Source organism: Rhinolophus sinicus, linkage group LG15, assembly GCF_036562045.2.
Source record: "Rhinolophus sinicus isolate RSC01 linkage group LG15, ASM3656204v1, whole genome shotgun sequence".
In the NCBI taxonomy this organism is placed as follows: Eukaryota; Metazoa; Chordata; class Mammalia; order Chiroptera; family Rhinolophidae; genus Rhinolophus; species Rhinolophus sinicus.
In genome coordinates, this window is record NC_133764.1 from 24,974,963 (window position 1) to 24,988,671 (window position 13,709).

General features: G+C 32.9%; 1 protein-coding gene across 1 annotated transcript in view; it reads right to left on the reverse strand.

Annotated features, from left to right (window-relative positions):
- The window catches only part of MED13 (mediator complex subunit 13), a 94,505-nt gene that overhangs the window by 45,400 nt on the left and 35,396 nt on the right, over positions 1-13,709 (reverse strand). The window contains exon 9 of the mRNA XM_019732482.2: positions 6,965-7,648. Within this exon, the coding sequence (XP_019588041.2) occupies positions 6,965-7,648 (684 nt within the window). The remainder of the gene's footprint in view (positions 1-6,964; positions 7,649-13,709) is intronic.

Here is a 13,709-nt window from a genome sequence, read left to right on the forward strand (position 1 = left end):
ATTCAGAATCAATCCTTAAATTGACTCAAGCTAGCTGTCAAAAATATACCTTTATTGCATTAAAATAAGGTATCAAATAAGGAAGACTTAGTTAAAAGATTTAGAATACAATAATCAAAACAAGTTTATTTCATCATCGACTTCTATGAAACAAAGTGATTAGAAACTGTCTTTTAGAGATCAAATAATGCATTCTATTACTATACACATACAATACAAATCTGGTGACACAAATATCACTAATACAACATAGGAGCTAATTCTACTGATGAACAGTATTATATGGTTAAGATATCCTGATGTATCTTTACTATCAAACAAGACGTAATAAGAGCTATGCTCAAGTACAGTTCTTTCTTTGCTCAGGTTTCCCTCTAAATCAGAATAGAAGACTATTTTAAGTAATCACAAATGCTACAAAAACTAGTGCTAAACCCTTAAAAAAAGAAATTGAAATACAACTGTAATGTTTCTTGGCAGAAATTTTGCTATCTTTAAAACTTGCAAGGTCTTAAGCCACAATTACGAAATAGATGCAATCATTAACTAACATAGAAAGTAAAAATAAGTAGAAGAAAAAAAAAAGAGATTTGCTACAGATGTATGTATCCTGTGTGGGATATGCTATGCTCCACCCCCATCTCTCTAAAATTCTCATCTAAAATTCTCCTGCATAATTTTCTCAAAAGCCCACAACTGTAAAAGTCAACTACTATAAAGAAAATATTTCTTTTTTATTTCTAATGTTGCATACTTGCCCCTCTTTCCGTTTTATATCTACTCTAACTGGGTTATTAATACTTTCATGTCCTAAGCTTCAGACACATGATCACAACTGCCTGATGAATCTCTCTAAGCAGACACCTCAAACTGAATTCACAATTTTACAGTGCATATGTATTACATGCACATACTTAAAAATCATATAGTACACAAAGGCATACTGCGTTTCCCATAGGTGGACCATCAGCTCTAACGCATCTTTTGGAGCAAAAATTAATATAAGATCCGGTCTTATATAAGACCCGGTATTCTATTCTATCCAGTCTTATATTAAAATAAGACCAGGTCGTATATTAATTTTTGCTCCAAAAGACGCATTAGAGCTGATGGTTCAGCTAGGTCTTATTTTTGGGGAAACACAGTCACTGAAATGTATAAGTTTCCCAATCCTTCTCCTTCAAGATAACAGTGGATTAACTGTTTATATTACCTAATCACGGTGGGAAAAAAACTATGCATATACTACCCTATATGTATACATATACTATACACCTTGTTCTAAACTTTATAATCTATACAGAGATCTTCCCACACTAGTCTACACAGATTTCCTTTGCTTTTTTTAAGTGAATGTCATTATTATTTGGCCAAGCATTTCTTATTTAACAAGACTTTACCTTCTTAAGGTACATCAATAGTTACTTCAAGATACTATTTTTGAAATGCTCTCCTTTTAAAAAGAACCCAGACAAATCAAGTTTAATTAAGATTTAGTCTAGAAGTAGGGAAAATGGGTAGTAGAGAAAGGCTTCAAATCTGTTCTTCGTCTTTTCCTCTCATAAAATAAATATGCTAGTCTGTAACTCTATTACTTCCTTACTTAACTATTCAACAAACTAAAGTTTTTTAGTCTACGCCACATTTATAAATCCCATATATCCCTACTATGTTTTTAATTTCCTAGTGAGTGTCCCATGTCACCTTATGTCTGAGCTATTCAAACAGATGCCCAAACTGATCTCTTTTCATACATATATAGCCCTTCATTTCAAATAATCTTTCAATGCTATTTGGTTAATAATTCTAAAATCCTCTTTTTCCAAACCCTTGCTATTTCATTTATTTCAACAACTTGCAACAGTGCCCCTACCATCTCAAGGATAATATATAAGTTTATGAACAGTATTTTGCCATTCCACTATATAGCCTTACCCAAATTTCCAGTCTTATTTCTCATCTATCCACACCAAACTACTAAGCAGCATCCTATAATCTATCCACACCAAACTACAGAATGCTTCTGGAACTCCATAAATGGAATTAAATTATTCCCCAGTCTGGCTCTGCATCACTACTGTATTTTATATATACCTCTATCAGAGAACTTAATGTTATTTTCCATTAGACTACAATTTCACTTAGGGCCAGGACCAAATTTATTTTGTACCTCAAAAGTGCCTTCTTGCACGTTAACTTCAGTTTTATTCAAACTGATAAATTGTATCTTTGAGGAATATAAATTAAAAAAAGAAAGATAATATTCCTAAGAAAGAATATAGGAGTTAAAACAGCCCTCTAATTAACTTCATTAAAATTAACTGCTATACATGTAAATACATTTTAAAAATTCAAAATATGGAAAAAGATAATAGAAATTTACAATGACTGAGTAATATGAATTTAAAATTTACTTATATAAAATGAACTCGTTTTCTGAATGCATTACTCTATGACTAGAAAAGCATTTGATCATCTTACATCTTTAAAACGACAGAATGCTTCTATAAAAAATTTAATAAGACTGTTTAAATGCCATCAAGAGAGCATAATCATAATTCATAGAATTTATTTTAATGACAGGACATTATCTGACTTTATCAACTGGTTTTGTCACTATCTCTAAGGAGGTGACTGATCCTCATGACATCCTATCTCAAGTAATAAAACAGCAGGCACCTGAATTACTAAATTATTCCAACAAGATCCTTTTAACTATGGGGGGAAAAAAATTTGTTTTAGCATAATACAAACACTGAAGATCATGCCAGGTATTTCACTATGATTGGTGCGGGTGGTGGAGGGGCGAGTTGAAAATAGGGGGGGTCTCCCTAGTGAAACTAATAGGTAAACATGTTTGGCCTATCTAATTTAATAACTCATACTAAAGTTCACATTTCTGTTATAAGTTATTCATGGCATTAAAGCACCTCAATACTATTAACATTTTGGGCAGGATAATTCTTTGTTGTGGGCACTGTCCTATACATTGTAGGATACTTAGCAATATCCCTGGTCTGTAACTACCAGATACCAGTAGCACACACCCCGTTATAACAACCAAAAATGTCTCCAGACATTGCCAAATGTCACCTGGGAGTGTGCACGTGGGAATAAGTAATTGCCCCAATTGAGAACTACTGCCATAGAACAATAATTCTAAGAAAAAGGACCAACTCATCAGATGATTAAAACATAAAACCAAAAAACTTCTAACCTACCAAGTATAGTAGAACATTGTATTCCATAAATGTCTCTTACTTCATATAGCAGCTAAGCCTCTGATGGTTGACTTTTTGTGATATTTACCATATTCTAATCTACTATTACAACAAGGATCCTATTTAGAAGTGAGTTGTTACACAGTACACATTTTAGCAACTAGCAAAACCAAAACAATACTCATATTGAGACACAGAATTAAAAAAACCCTTTTATTCAATCTTTTCAGGAGGCAGAAAAAATGGTGACCAGGAACAAGTAGAAGCATGTTTTTTCCTTAACTTACATAGTCATGACCCAGCACCATTCTACTCTGCATGCTACTTTTCTATATTATGTGTCTCATTTCATTCAGTGAGAAAAATATCAAATAATTTTAAAACAGGTTCTAAGGTTAAGCTGTATTAACTTCTCAGAGACCTTCATTTCACTTACAGGTGCTCATGCACACAAGCAGCCAATACACTTATTTAAAGTAATGGCTAGAATCCTTGGATCTTATGAATATAACGTGCCCATAAAAACTCACTCTTACAGTTTTTAAAACTGAAAATATTCATGCCACTACATTTTAACATACATTAAATAAGAAAATATAACCTATAAAAAAAACACCCAAGTTTTAAAATCATAAAGTAATCTATGGCCATACTATCATTTCATTCATCCAAACATGTGCTGAATGTCTACCACGTGCCTAGGATTGTTCTAGGGGTGTGTGCGTGTGTGTGCACACATTAAGGCTGCAGGAACACAGCAGTAAGCCAGACAGTCTGTGCCTTCACAGAGCTTACATTCTAACAGGGCAAAGACCATTAGCAAATATGTAATATAATTTTAAATAATGACATATATAAGGAGAAAATAAAAGCAATATACAGGATAGGCAGTGATCTGGGGAGTGAGAAGAGGCCATAGTTTACATTGAAAGGTCAGGGAAATACCTCTCGGGAAGGTATTGAGCAGAAGTGGATAAGAAGGGGAAGCTGTCTCTGATCTGTAATGCAATTCTAAGGGTCATAAGGAGTGAGTGGGGCTTTTTAATTAAAGGAGTAGCAAAAAAGCTGGTCTGGCTATCAGGAAACAAACAGGAGAGTAATAAATAAAAGTGAAGAATTAGCTAGGCAGGAGACTGTGTAGCATCTTACAAATAGTGGGGTAAAGGTTTGGATTTTATTTTAAGTATAAAAGGAAATTACTGAGAGTTTTAAAAAAATGTATAACATAATGTTTAACTTACAATGATCACTCTATACATATGGAGAAGTACAGAAATAAGGAGACCAATAGCAATTTCAAGCAAGAGTTGAGGCTAGCTTAGACTTTTATATTACATACAGCACAGATAATTTAAGATCTTTTTGGACTTGTTTCCAAGACATCATTTGTGATCACAAGGTCTACTGACTAACTACTAAATAAGCAAGTTGTCTTCCGTGATCATAACGGTATCCTGAAGTCCCTCAATTTCAAATCCAGATTAATTTTAATTAAAAAAAAAACTACACTAGAAAACTTTTAAGATTCAAAGTGCTAGATGAGGCACACAAGTTTGTCTACTAAAATAATAATCAAGGAATTTTAAAAGTAAATATCTAATAGTAGTAACAAATGAGAGAGGCTATAAATGAACCAGACATTTTACTCAGTAGCCTCAGGAATGCTCAAAATCAGTGAAAAATAGCAGAGAAAGTTCACAGCCTAGAACATGTAAGAGGGGGCTATAGGCAAACCATATAAACAGAGGACCCAAACTGCCTAAAAAGCCAGAGAAAATCTGGACTTATATATGTAGACAGAAGCGAAAAAGAAGAGCTAAAAATGGAAGAACAAGAAGGATCCCTCTTATAAGAAAAATGAATAAACTACCTGGTGAAGATCCAAGATCTGGCATCCTCTTCATTCTGGAATTTTAGGTACAAGGCCTCCCCTCCAAAACATCCCCTACCCCGTTATCATAAAGCAAAGTGTCTGGAACAGATACATAATATACACTAAAATATTTATTGACTGAGTGAGGAAGGCCTGCCAATTAACAAGGCTCCACATATGCACACAAAATTTCCGATTAGCATCTGTGTCCTCATTCTAAAATGTCTATGGAGAAACAATAAGAAATATGGCAGCATAGTAAAGAAAAAGACTAAAATAAAACAAGTAATTCAAATGGAAAAAAATTACAAGACATTAAATAAGAAGGGGATGCTATTTTTAAAAGCTTAGGAAAATAAAACAGGAGAAATATATATTGAGACTTCAAGAAAGCGCTACAAGTCAAGGAATCCCCTCAGAATACAGAGGAAAAAATAGATGGAAAACGAGAGAAAGTATAGAAGTTCAACACATGAATTGAATTATAGAGGTTCCACACAAAAAGGGGAAAAATGGAGATATTATCCAAGAAAAAGATAACTTCCCAGTGGCAAGACCAAAAAAAAAAAAAGGAAAAAAAAAAAAAGACTTCAAATTAAACCAACCTTCCTCAATGTCCAGTACAATGCCTGAACAAAAGCTCATTATACCTACACATTTTTGTGGAATCTCAAAATTCTAAGCTGCACAGAAGACTTTTTTAACATCTTTCATTGACAACAGATTGATAGAGAAGGAAATGTAATCTCTGCTCACTACCTGGCCTTGCACTGATAAACAGGTCGACATTTTTAATGAAAATGATGTTTGTGTGTTAATTTTCAGCTTTCAGAAAAAGCTACAGATAAAAAGGAAAGACTTATAGGACAGACTACAAATCTAATCAGAACAACACTGAAAGTAAAGGGAGACCTGAAAAAAAAGCCCACTTCTGTCCAAAGTATGTCAGACATAAAGTATACAAAGAAGGCAAACCAAAGAATGGAGGAAGATAGCTGTAGCACAATAACTAATGCAAGATTAATAACCAGAACATATAAGGAATAAATCAGGAAAAAAGAAAAATGTACTAAAAAATATGAGCTACAGGCCAATTCACAGGAGAGGAAAACTAAACGTCCAATAAATGTGATGCTTAACCTTACTAGGAACCTGGAAAACACATATTAAGAAAACACGATGCCATTCTGAATACAGATTAGCCAAATTAAAGGTGTCATAATACCAAGTACTGAGGAAAATGTAGAGCAGCAGTCATTCTCATATTCTACTGATTGACGAGGGCGTAAACTGATACGAAAATATTCCCATGGCCCAGCAATTCCACTTTAAGATGTTTTCCCTAGAGAAATTCTTATACAAGTGTACAAGGAAATGTATACAAAAAGCACACTGCTACATCATTTGTAATTGTGAAAAATTGAAAATAACCAACATGTCCATCTTTAAGAGTAGATAAATGAATTAAGGTATAATTCAAAACAGAGAAATACTACAGAGCAATTAAAATGAATTAACTAGAGCTACACACATAAAAACATGTATATAAATGATAAATGTCAAATTTAGGACAGCAGAAGGAAGAATGTAGGAAGAAAATAGTACATTAAGCGTTCTAATTGTACGTAAAATTCTTAATTTGGTTGATGGATAAGTGTTATGATTTTCCCCACTTTTTTGTAACTAAAATATTTAATAATAAAGAGGTTCCCTAAGGAAAGAATACAATAAAAAATTATGCAAAATTAATACTCAAAGGATTTATTATTTTAAATCCTACCCTGAAACCAATTCTGGAGTCCTACTATTAAGAACTTACATAATTTTTCCACCCTTAAATTATAATAGTGACTATTAAAAAAATACATACTCTGTAACTGATGTTACACTTTCCTGTCCAAAAGGTCCAACCGGATCCTCCTTGAATTTATCACTTGGAAGTTGAGGTGGTAAAAACTCTACATCTTTTTTCTTTGGGACCTTGTAATACTTCCAGGCTACATTAGCTTCATCTTCTTCCAAGTTTACTGCTGTACCAACATACACGGTAGGTTCTACAGCTTCCTGGAACTGAGCTGGGAAAGACTGGGATAAGCTGTCTATCCTATCTTCCATTGGTTTGGAAGAAACCAAGGGATCCGGTGTTGGCATCTGATAGAAATGCTGACTCTGAGGAGTTGAAGGTGTTTTAGTCACTCCTTCGTCAACCACATCACATGGGTGAGGACTAAGTGGGGGTGGCTGAGGTGAATTTGCCATTTCACTGCCATGCATCTGAGGAGTCTTTGCTACATCATTAGTTCGGATGTTTGAAAATCTCACTTGACTGTCTGGGGCAGGTATCACAAGTCTTTGGCTGGCTGAATCTGTGTCCATGACAACATCATCGCTAATAGAAACACGGTGGTGAAAGGGAGTCAAGGGGCGTTTCTGTGGTTTCTCACTCTTTTCTTGCTTTTCATTGGTCTTGTGCTTAGGAAGTACTTGTTGTTGCTGACTTAAAGATAATGCCTGTCCTTGTTGTCCAGGATTTCTTGGTTTAACATTTTTGTGCCTGAAAAGAAAGATTTAATATTTATAGTCTCACGTTATATCAGATATACAGGTTAATAATATTAGACATTTCAGATATTCGTTTTTCACATATAATCCTAAAGTAAAATGATGTGAATTTACATGGAAAACAATACTTTCTTCAGTGACCTAAAACAAAGAGCATGCAGAAAAATTTATAAAAGCCAATTCTCTCGTGCTCATTTAATAGCTATGTGATCAGATAGGCAAAGATGGCTTGCCTTATATAATCTAAATATCTTAGTATCTGAGTAAATACAGAGATAAGATTCTAGTATTTTAAGATAAAAACATGTAAAACGGTCTGGAATTTATTCATTAGTGAATGTACCTGGCATTTCACAGTTAGTACTTACAAATCAATGGCTTGGCTGAACTCAGTCATCATCTACAATCCTACAGCAACTGACTAGAAAACTTATTCTACTGGATTGAAGTTAGAATAGTCTGGATAGCACTGGAAGTAACCGATTGATAGGCCCCATGCTATACCTACCTTCCTTCTTCCAAAGCTTACCACTACAGAAAGAATCAGCTGACTGGAAAAGTAAAATTCCTACAAGAAATTTTTCCTCATAATATAAAGCAATTCTAAACTGAAGAACTTAAAACTATACACCTAAAAATCTAATAATTTTTTCAGAGTTTAAGATTTCTTTCAATGTTGCAAAAACTACTGTGCACCTTGAGATTTTCAAACTTAACTGATATTGATGTATATAAAAAATACTTTAAGAAACTGGAAAAAATGTGGATGGATATGGGTTAGAGCATTCAATATTCATTAGGTTTTTTTCGTTTTCTTTTAAAATTTATTTCATTAATGGTTTTGTTACATCAGAGATAACCAGAAAGTGTATTACAAAAGCAGGCACTTTTTTGAAGAACACTCTCTATTGTGGGACTATGCTGAGACTCTCTTTTGTACAGAGCCTGGGACATTTTATTGTGCCAGGGGGGAGCATAAAAGTTATCAAAAAATAAACAACACCTGGAGTTATGTCAAAAAGTTACGAAAGAAATCCACCATTACCCCGATACCAAAATCAAAGACATTATAAGAAAAAGAAATCATAGAACAATATCCCTCAAGAACACATATGTAAATCATTAACAAAGTATTAGTAATTCAATAATATATAAAAAGATAGTTACTATATCATGACCAAGTACAATTTATCCCAGAATGTAAGGTATAACATTCAAAAGATAAAATCAGTATTATTCAACACATTAGCAGAATAAAAGAGAAAACCTTATGATTATCTCAATAAATTCAGAAAAATATGACAAAATTCAACACCTCTTCATAAAAAAAGAGTCAGCAAGCAAGGAATAGCACTTACTCAATCTGATCAAGGACATCTATGAAAAACTACAAGTAATATCATACTTAATGATGGAAGACTGAACAATTTCTCCCCAAGACTGGGAACAAAGCAAGAATATTAACTCTCAACATTTCTATTCAATAATTTTATTCAAAGTTTTAGCCAACACAGTAAGTCTAGAAAAAGAAAGAGATTAGAGATTTCAAAGAAAGAAGAAAAACTCTTTATTCATAGTAAACATGATTAGAAACTTTACAATGAAGGGTTCAGGCTAATCAGCACCTTCTCAATCTTAACATTATTAAAAGTGGGACAACCAGACATGTCTCTTCTGATATGACACAATACAAAGCAAAACAGCACCATCTATTAAGTATTCTCTCCCCAAATCTCAAACCTAAATCTAATCCAGCCTCTGGATCAGCAGTGCCCAACAGAGCTTTCTGTGATGATGGAAATGTTCTGTATGTGGCTACTGAGGATTTGAAATGTGTCTAGTACAACTTAAGAACTAAATTTTTAATGTTATTTAAATTCAATTATTTTATATTTAAATAGCCCCTAGTGGTTACCAACATAGCTACTAATACTGAACAACACAGCTCTAGAGCTACCTTCAATTTACAAACATGGAAGGGATAAGGGAGTAAGAAGTTAAATGACACTAAAAGAACAAGTTAAAATACATGACAAATTGAGAAATCCAGAATGTGGGACATTCTACAGGACAACTGACCTAGTTTCTCCAAGTCAATGTTGCAAAAAGGGGATAGGGGATTATAACAGAGATCAAGAAGATATATACAACTAAATGTACACCTTTATTTGGATCCTAGTTAAACAAAGCTAAAAAGATATTTCTGAGACAAATCTGTAAGAGGGCATCAGATCATACCAAGAAAATACTGTTCCTTTTATTAGGTATGATAATGGAATTATAGTTATATGAGAAAATCTTAACATTTTTAGAGTTGCGTACTAAAGTAGGAATGAAATGATGATATTTAAGATTTTGCTTTAAAAATCTTCAGCAAGAGTGCAGTATAGGGGACTGGCCAAATAAAGTTGTGTATCTCCATAGTATTATGGAGTACTATGAGCTTAAAATAAAAAATAAAGTGCATTTATGTATGTGCTAATACAGAAAGTTACCCAGGATAACTACATATTTAGCAAGAAAAGCAAGTTACAGAACAGTATACATAGCATGATTTCATTTGTGTGAAAGAACGCAGGCAGGTAGAACTACATATATATATATGAGGGGAAAGTTGTAATTTTTAATATCCATATACACTATTTGAATTTTTAAAGTAGCATTCTAAAAAATTTTTAATAAATGATTATTAAAAAAAAACAAAAACAACCCAACAGGTCCTACGCAATGTAGGAATAATCCTTTCTCTGATCATCCTCTCTTTGAAAACTTTCAATAACAATGACTACATTACCTTATAAGAAAATACATACCACTGTCAAATAGCTCCAGCTGTTAGAAAACAATTTATTTTTAACAGAAACTTGCTTTTCTGTATTTTCCAGTCATTAGTCCTATTTCTAACTCTATTTCTAAAGCTGTGCTGTCCAAGAATGGTATCCACAAGTCAGATGTGGCTATAAACACACGAAATGTGGCTAACCCAAATTGAGATGTGCTATTAAGTGTAAAATATACACCAGTCTTTGAAGACATCATATGACAAAAAATAATGCCAAATATGTCATTAATGTTTTATGATGATTGTCAAAATAATCATTTTAGATAAATCAACTTCAATAAAACATATTACTTTTTTTTTTTACTCTTCCGTAAGAGAAGAGTTCTAGATGAAGTAAATGAAGCAAATACATATGGATGGTTGATATACAAGAGCTCACTGTCCAATTTTCTTCTGTGCATGTTTGAAATTTTTCAAAACAGAGCGAGGCAAAACTAAAATCCTAAAACAAAAAAAATATGACATGGAAAATAACTGAAGCAAGATTAAAGTGCTCCAACGTTCTTGTTTCTTTCATAAAGAGACACCGATTAACATTAGACTTTAAGGGAAACGCAGTAAATATTTAATTCAATTAACAACAGAATCAAAATAGAATATCTAACTTTTTTTTTACTTAGAATATCTAACTTCTAAGTCAGCGGAACAAAGGATAAAAAGAAAGTCAGTCAACAATAGTAGCAGGAAAGGGGAAGGAAGAAAGCAAAGGAAAAGAAACAGAATAAGAAGGTAGGAATAAGTAGATATCATGACAGTATCATTCATTTAATTATTCTTATTCAAATATTTTAGTGTCTACTATAAAAGTTTACAAAGTATGGTGTCATGGACTTTTTCAGGGGCTCTACAGGGCTCAAAACCATTTTTCAAGTATGAAGACATTATGTGCCTTTTTCGTTATGTTGCTATTTATGATGATGGTGCAAAAACAGAGGACAATAAAACTGCTGGCAACCAAATCACGCAAGGCAGTGGTACTAACTAGTAGTAGTGGTCATTTTCTTCACTGCCATACACTTAGTCGTTTTTTCTTTCAAAGCTCGTTTCACTTAAAAATGTCCTCCATGAAGACAGAAAAAAAACGACTAATTTTTATTAAATCTGAATCCTTGTATAGTTTTTTCTATTCTATGTAAAGAAACGGGAAGTACACATGAAGCATCTGTGCTGCATATCCAAGTACAGTGGCTACTCTAAAGACATGCACTTGTATAACTGAGTTACAAAGCTGAACCAGCTGCTTGTTTCATGGAACACCATTTTTATTTTTAAAAAATGATTGACAGATAAACTTTGGTTATCCAGATTTCGGTTATTTGGCAGCCTTGGTTATTTGGTTTTCAAAAATGAACAAAATGAGTTTGTCACTTTAAGGACAAACAAATGATAAAATTTGAGCTTTTAAGCATGATTTAGAATTTGGGAAGATTTAGAATTTGGAAAATTGTTATCTGCCACAGTGAGCTTAACAGCATTCCAATACTTAAAAAAGATTTTTCTGATGATGATTGTTGGGTGATATTAATGAATGCAATTTTTCATATCACATAACAAAATGTGCCAACATTCGGAAGATCTGCATAAGTCAGTGAACTGTTATTTTCCAAATAATCAATGCATGATGTTACAAAATCATGCATAAGTAAAAGATTCATTCAGTTTTTGGTGGAGTACAAGAATTTCATTAATATGGCTTCACATTCCACATTGAGACTAACTTTTAAGAAACTACCACTTGTCAAATTTTGGTATAGAATCAAAGAATATCCACAATTATCTGAAAAAGCTACTAAAATATTCTTCCCTTTTCTAATTGCATAGCTATGAAAAGTTGGATTTTCTTCACACATTTCAACCAAGACAATATATAACTACAGATTGAATGTAGAAGTAGATGAGAATCTAGCTATCGTCTATTGAGCTCAACATTGAAGAGATTTGCAAAAATAAAACACAATACTACTCTTCTAATTATTTTTGTTATTTTGGAAAACAGCTGATTTCTATAAAAGTATTTTATTCATGTTAATATGTACTGGGTTTATTATTTTTTTAAATAAGTAGTGCTTCACCATTTCTCTAAAATCGATATAAATAGTAACCCACATAAATAAAAGCACTTTGGGGGTCTTCAATAATTTTTTAGACCATAAAGTTCTGAGACCAAAAGTTTAAGAAGTGATCAAGTTACGCAAAGCACTAAGGAGAGAGAGAATCACCAACAACCTGCGGTGAACAATTTGGTTATATTCCAAGTATACAGGAGATATGAAAAGTAAACAGCCATACATTCACCTACCCTCCTATAAAGATAAGAAACTATTAATTCAGCCTATATACTAATAGCAACGGCTAGCTAAATTTCTGGTAACATTAAATTACAGTCCCTTTCTTCTACAGAGACCTTTTTCTAAAAACTAGCCTTCTGTAGAGAGAACAACTGAATTTCATACTAGAACTCAAACAAATTGAGAATCTTTCTAAAAAAGAAGTTGTCCTTAAAGTATAATCCAACAGTGATCCCTTTAGATTTTTTTTCCTAATAAGTTCCTAGTATTTTAATGTTAACACTTGAAATTTATTGTCTTGCTTTCTATAGTTATATAGCCTTCTAAGTGCTAATTTTCTTATGAACATTCCGCCAGATTAAAGCCTAATATCGGTAAATGTACAATGTTTAATCTCACTAATAACTGAAAAATGCCAATTAAAACAATTTTATGCTTTCCACTCACTGTAATGACAAAAAAATAAAAGTAAGGACAGTTCTTAGAACAGTGAAAGCACAAGAAAAATCAGCACTCTTAAATGCAAAAAGTGGGAGTAAAATTGGTAAAATCTTTTTGAAGTCGTAAGCAGTTTAAATAACCCCCTTACCCACAACTCTCTCATCACCCTCCTAGTTTTATTTCCTTCCAAGCACTCATCACGCTTAAATTTTAGAAGGATTAAGGATTCTTTTTAAAAACAAATTAGTTACCTGCCCCATTCCTACCGGAGTATAGGCTTCCAAATAGCAGGAGCCTTGTTCGCTAGTGTATCCTGAGCGTAGGACATCTATCACAAAGTGTTCAAAAAAATCTAATAAACTGATAGTCACAGAAGTTTTGTTTTGTTTTGCTTTTTAAAGTAAACACAAACAAAAAGCCTCTGGAAACAACCTATCAAACCCCGAATGATTAAATACACTATGGTACTTCTATTCAGTGGA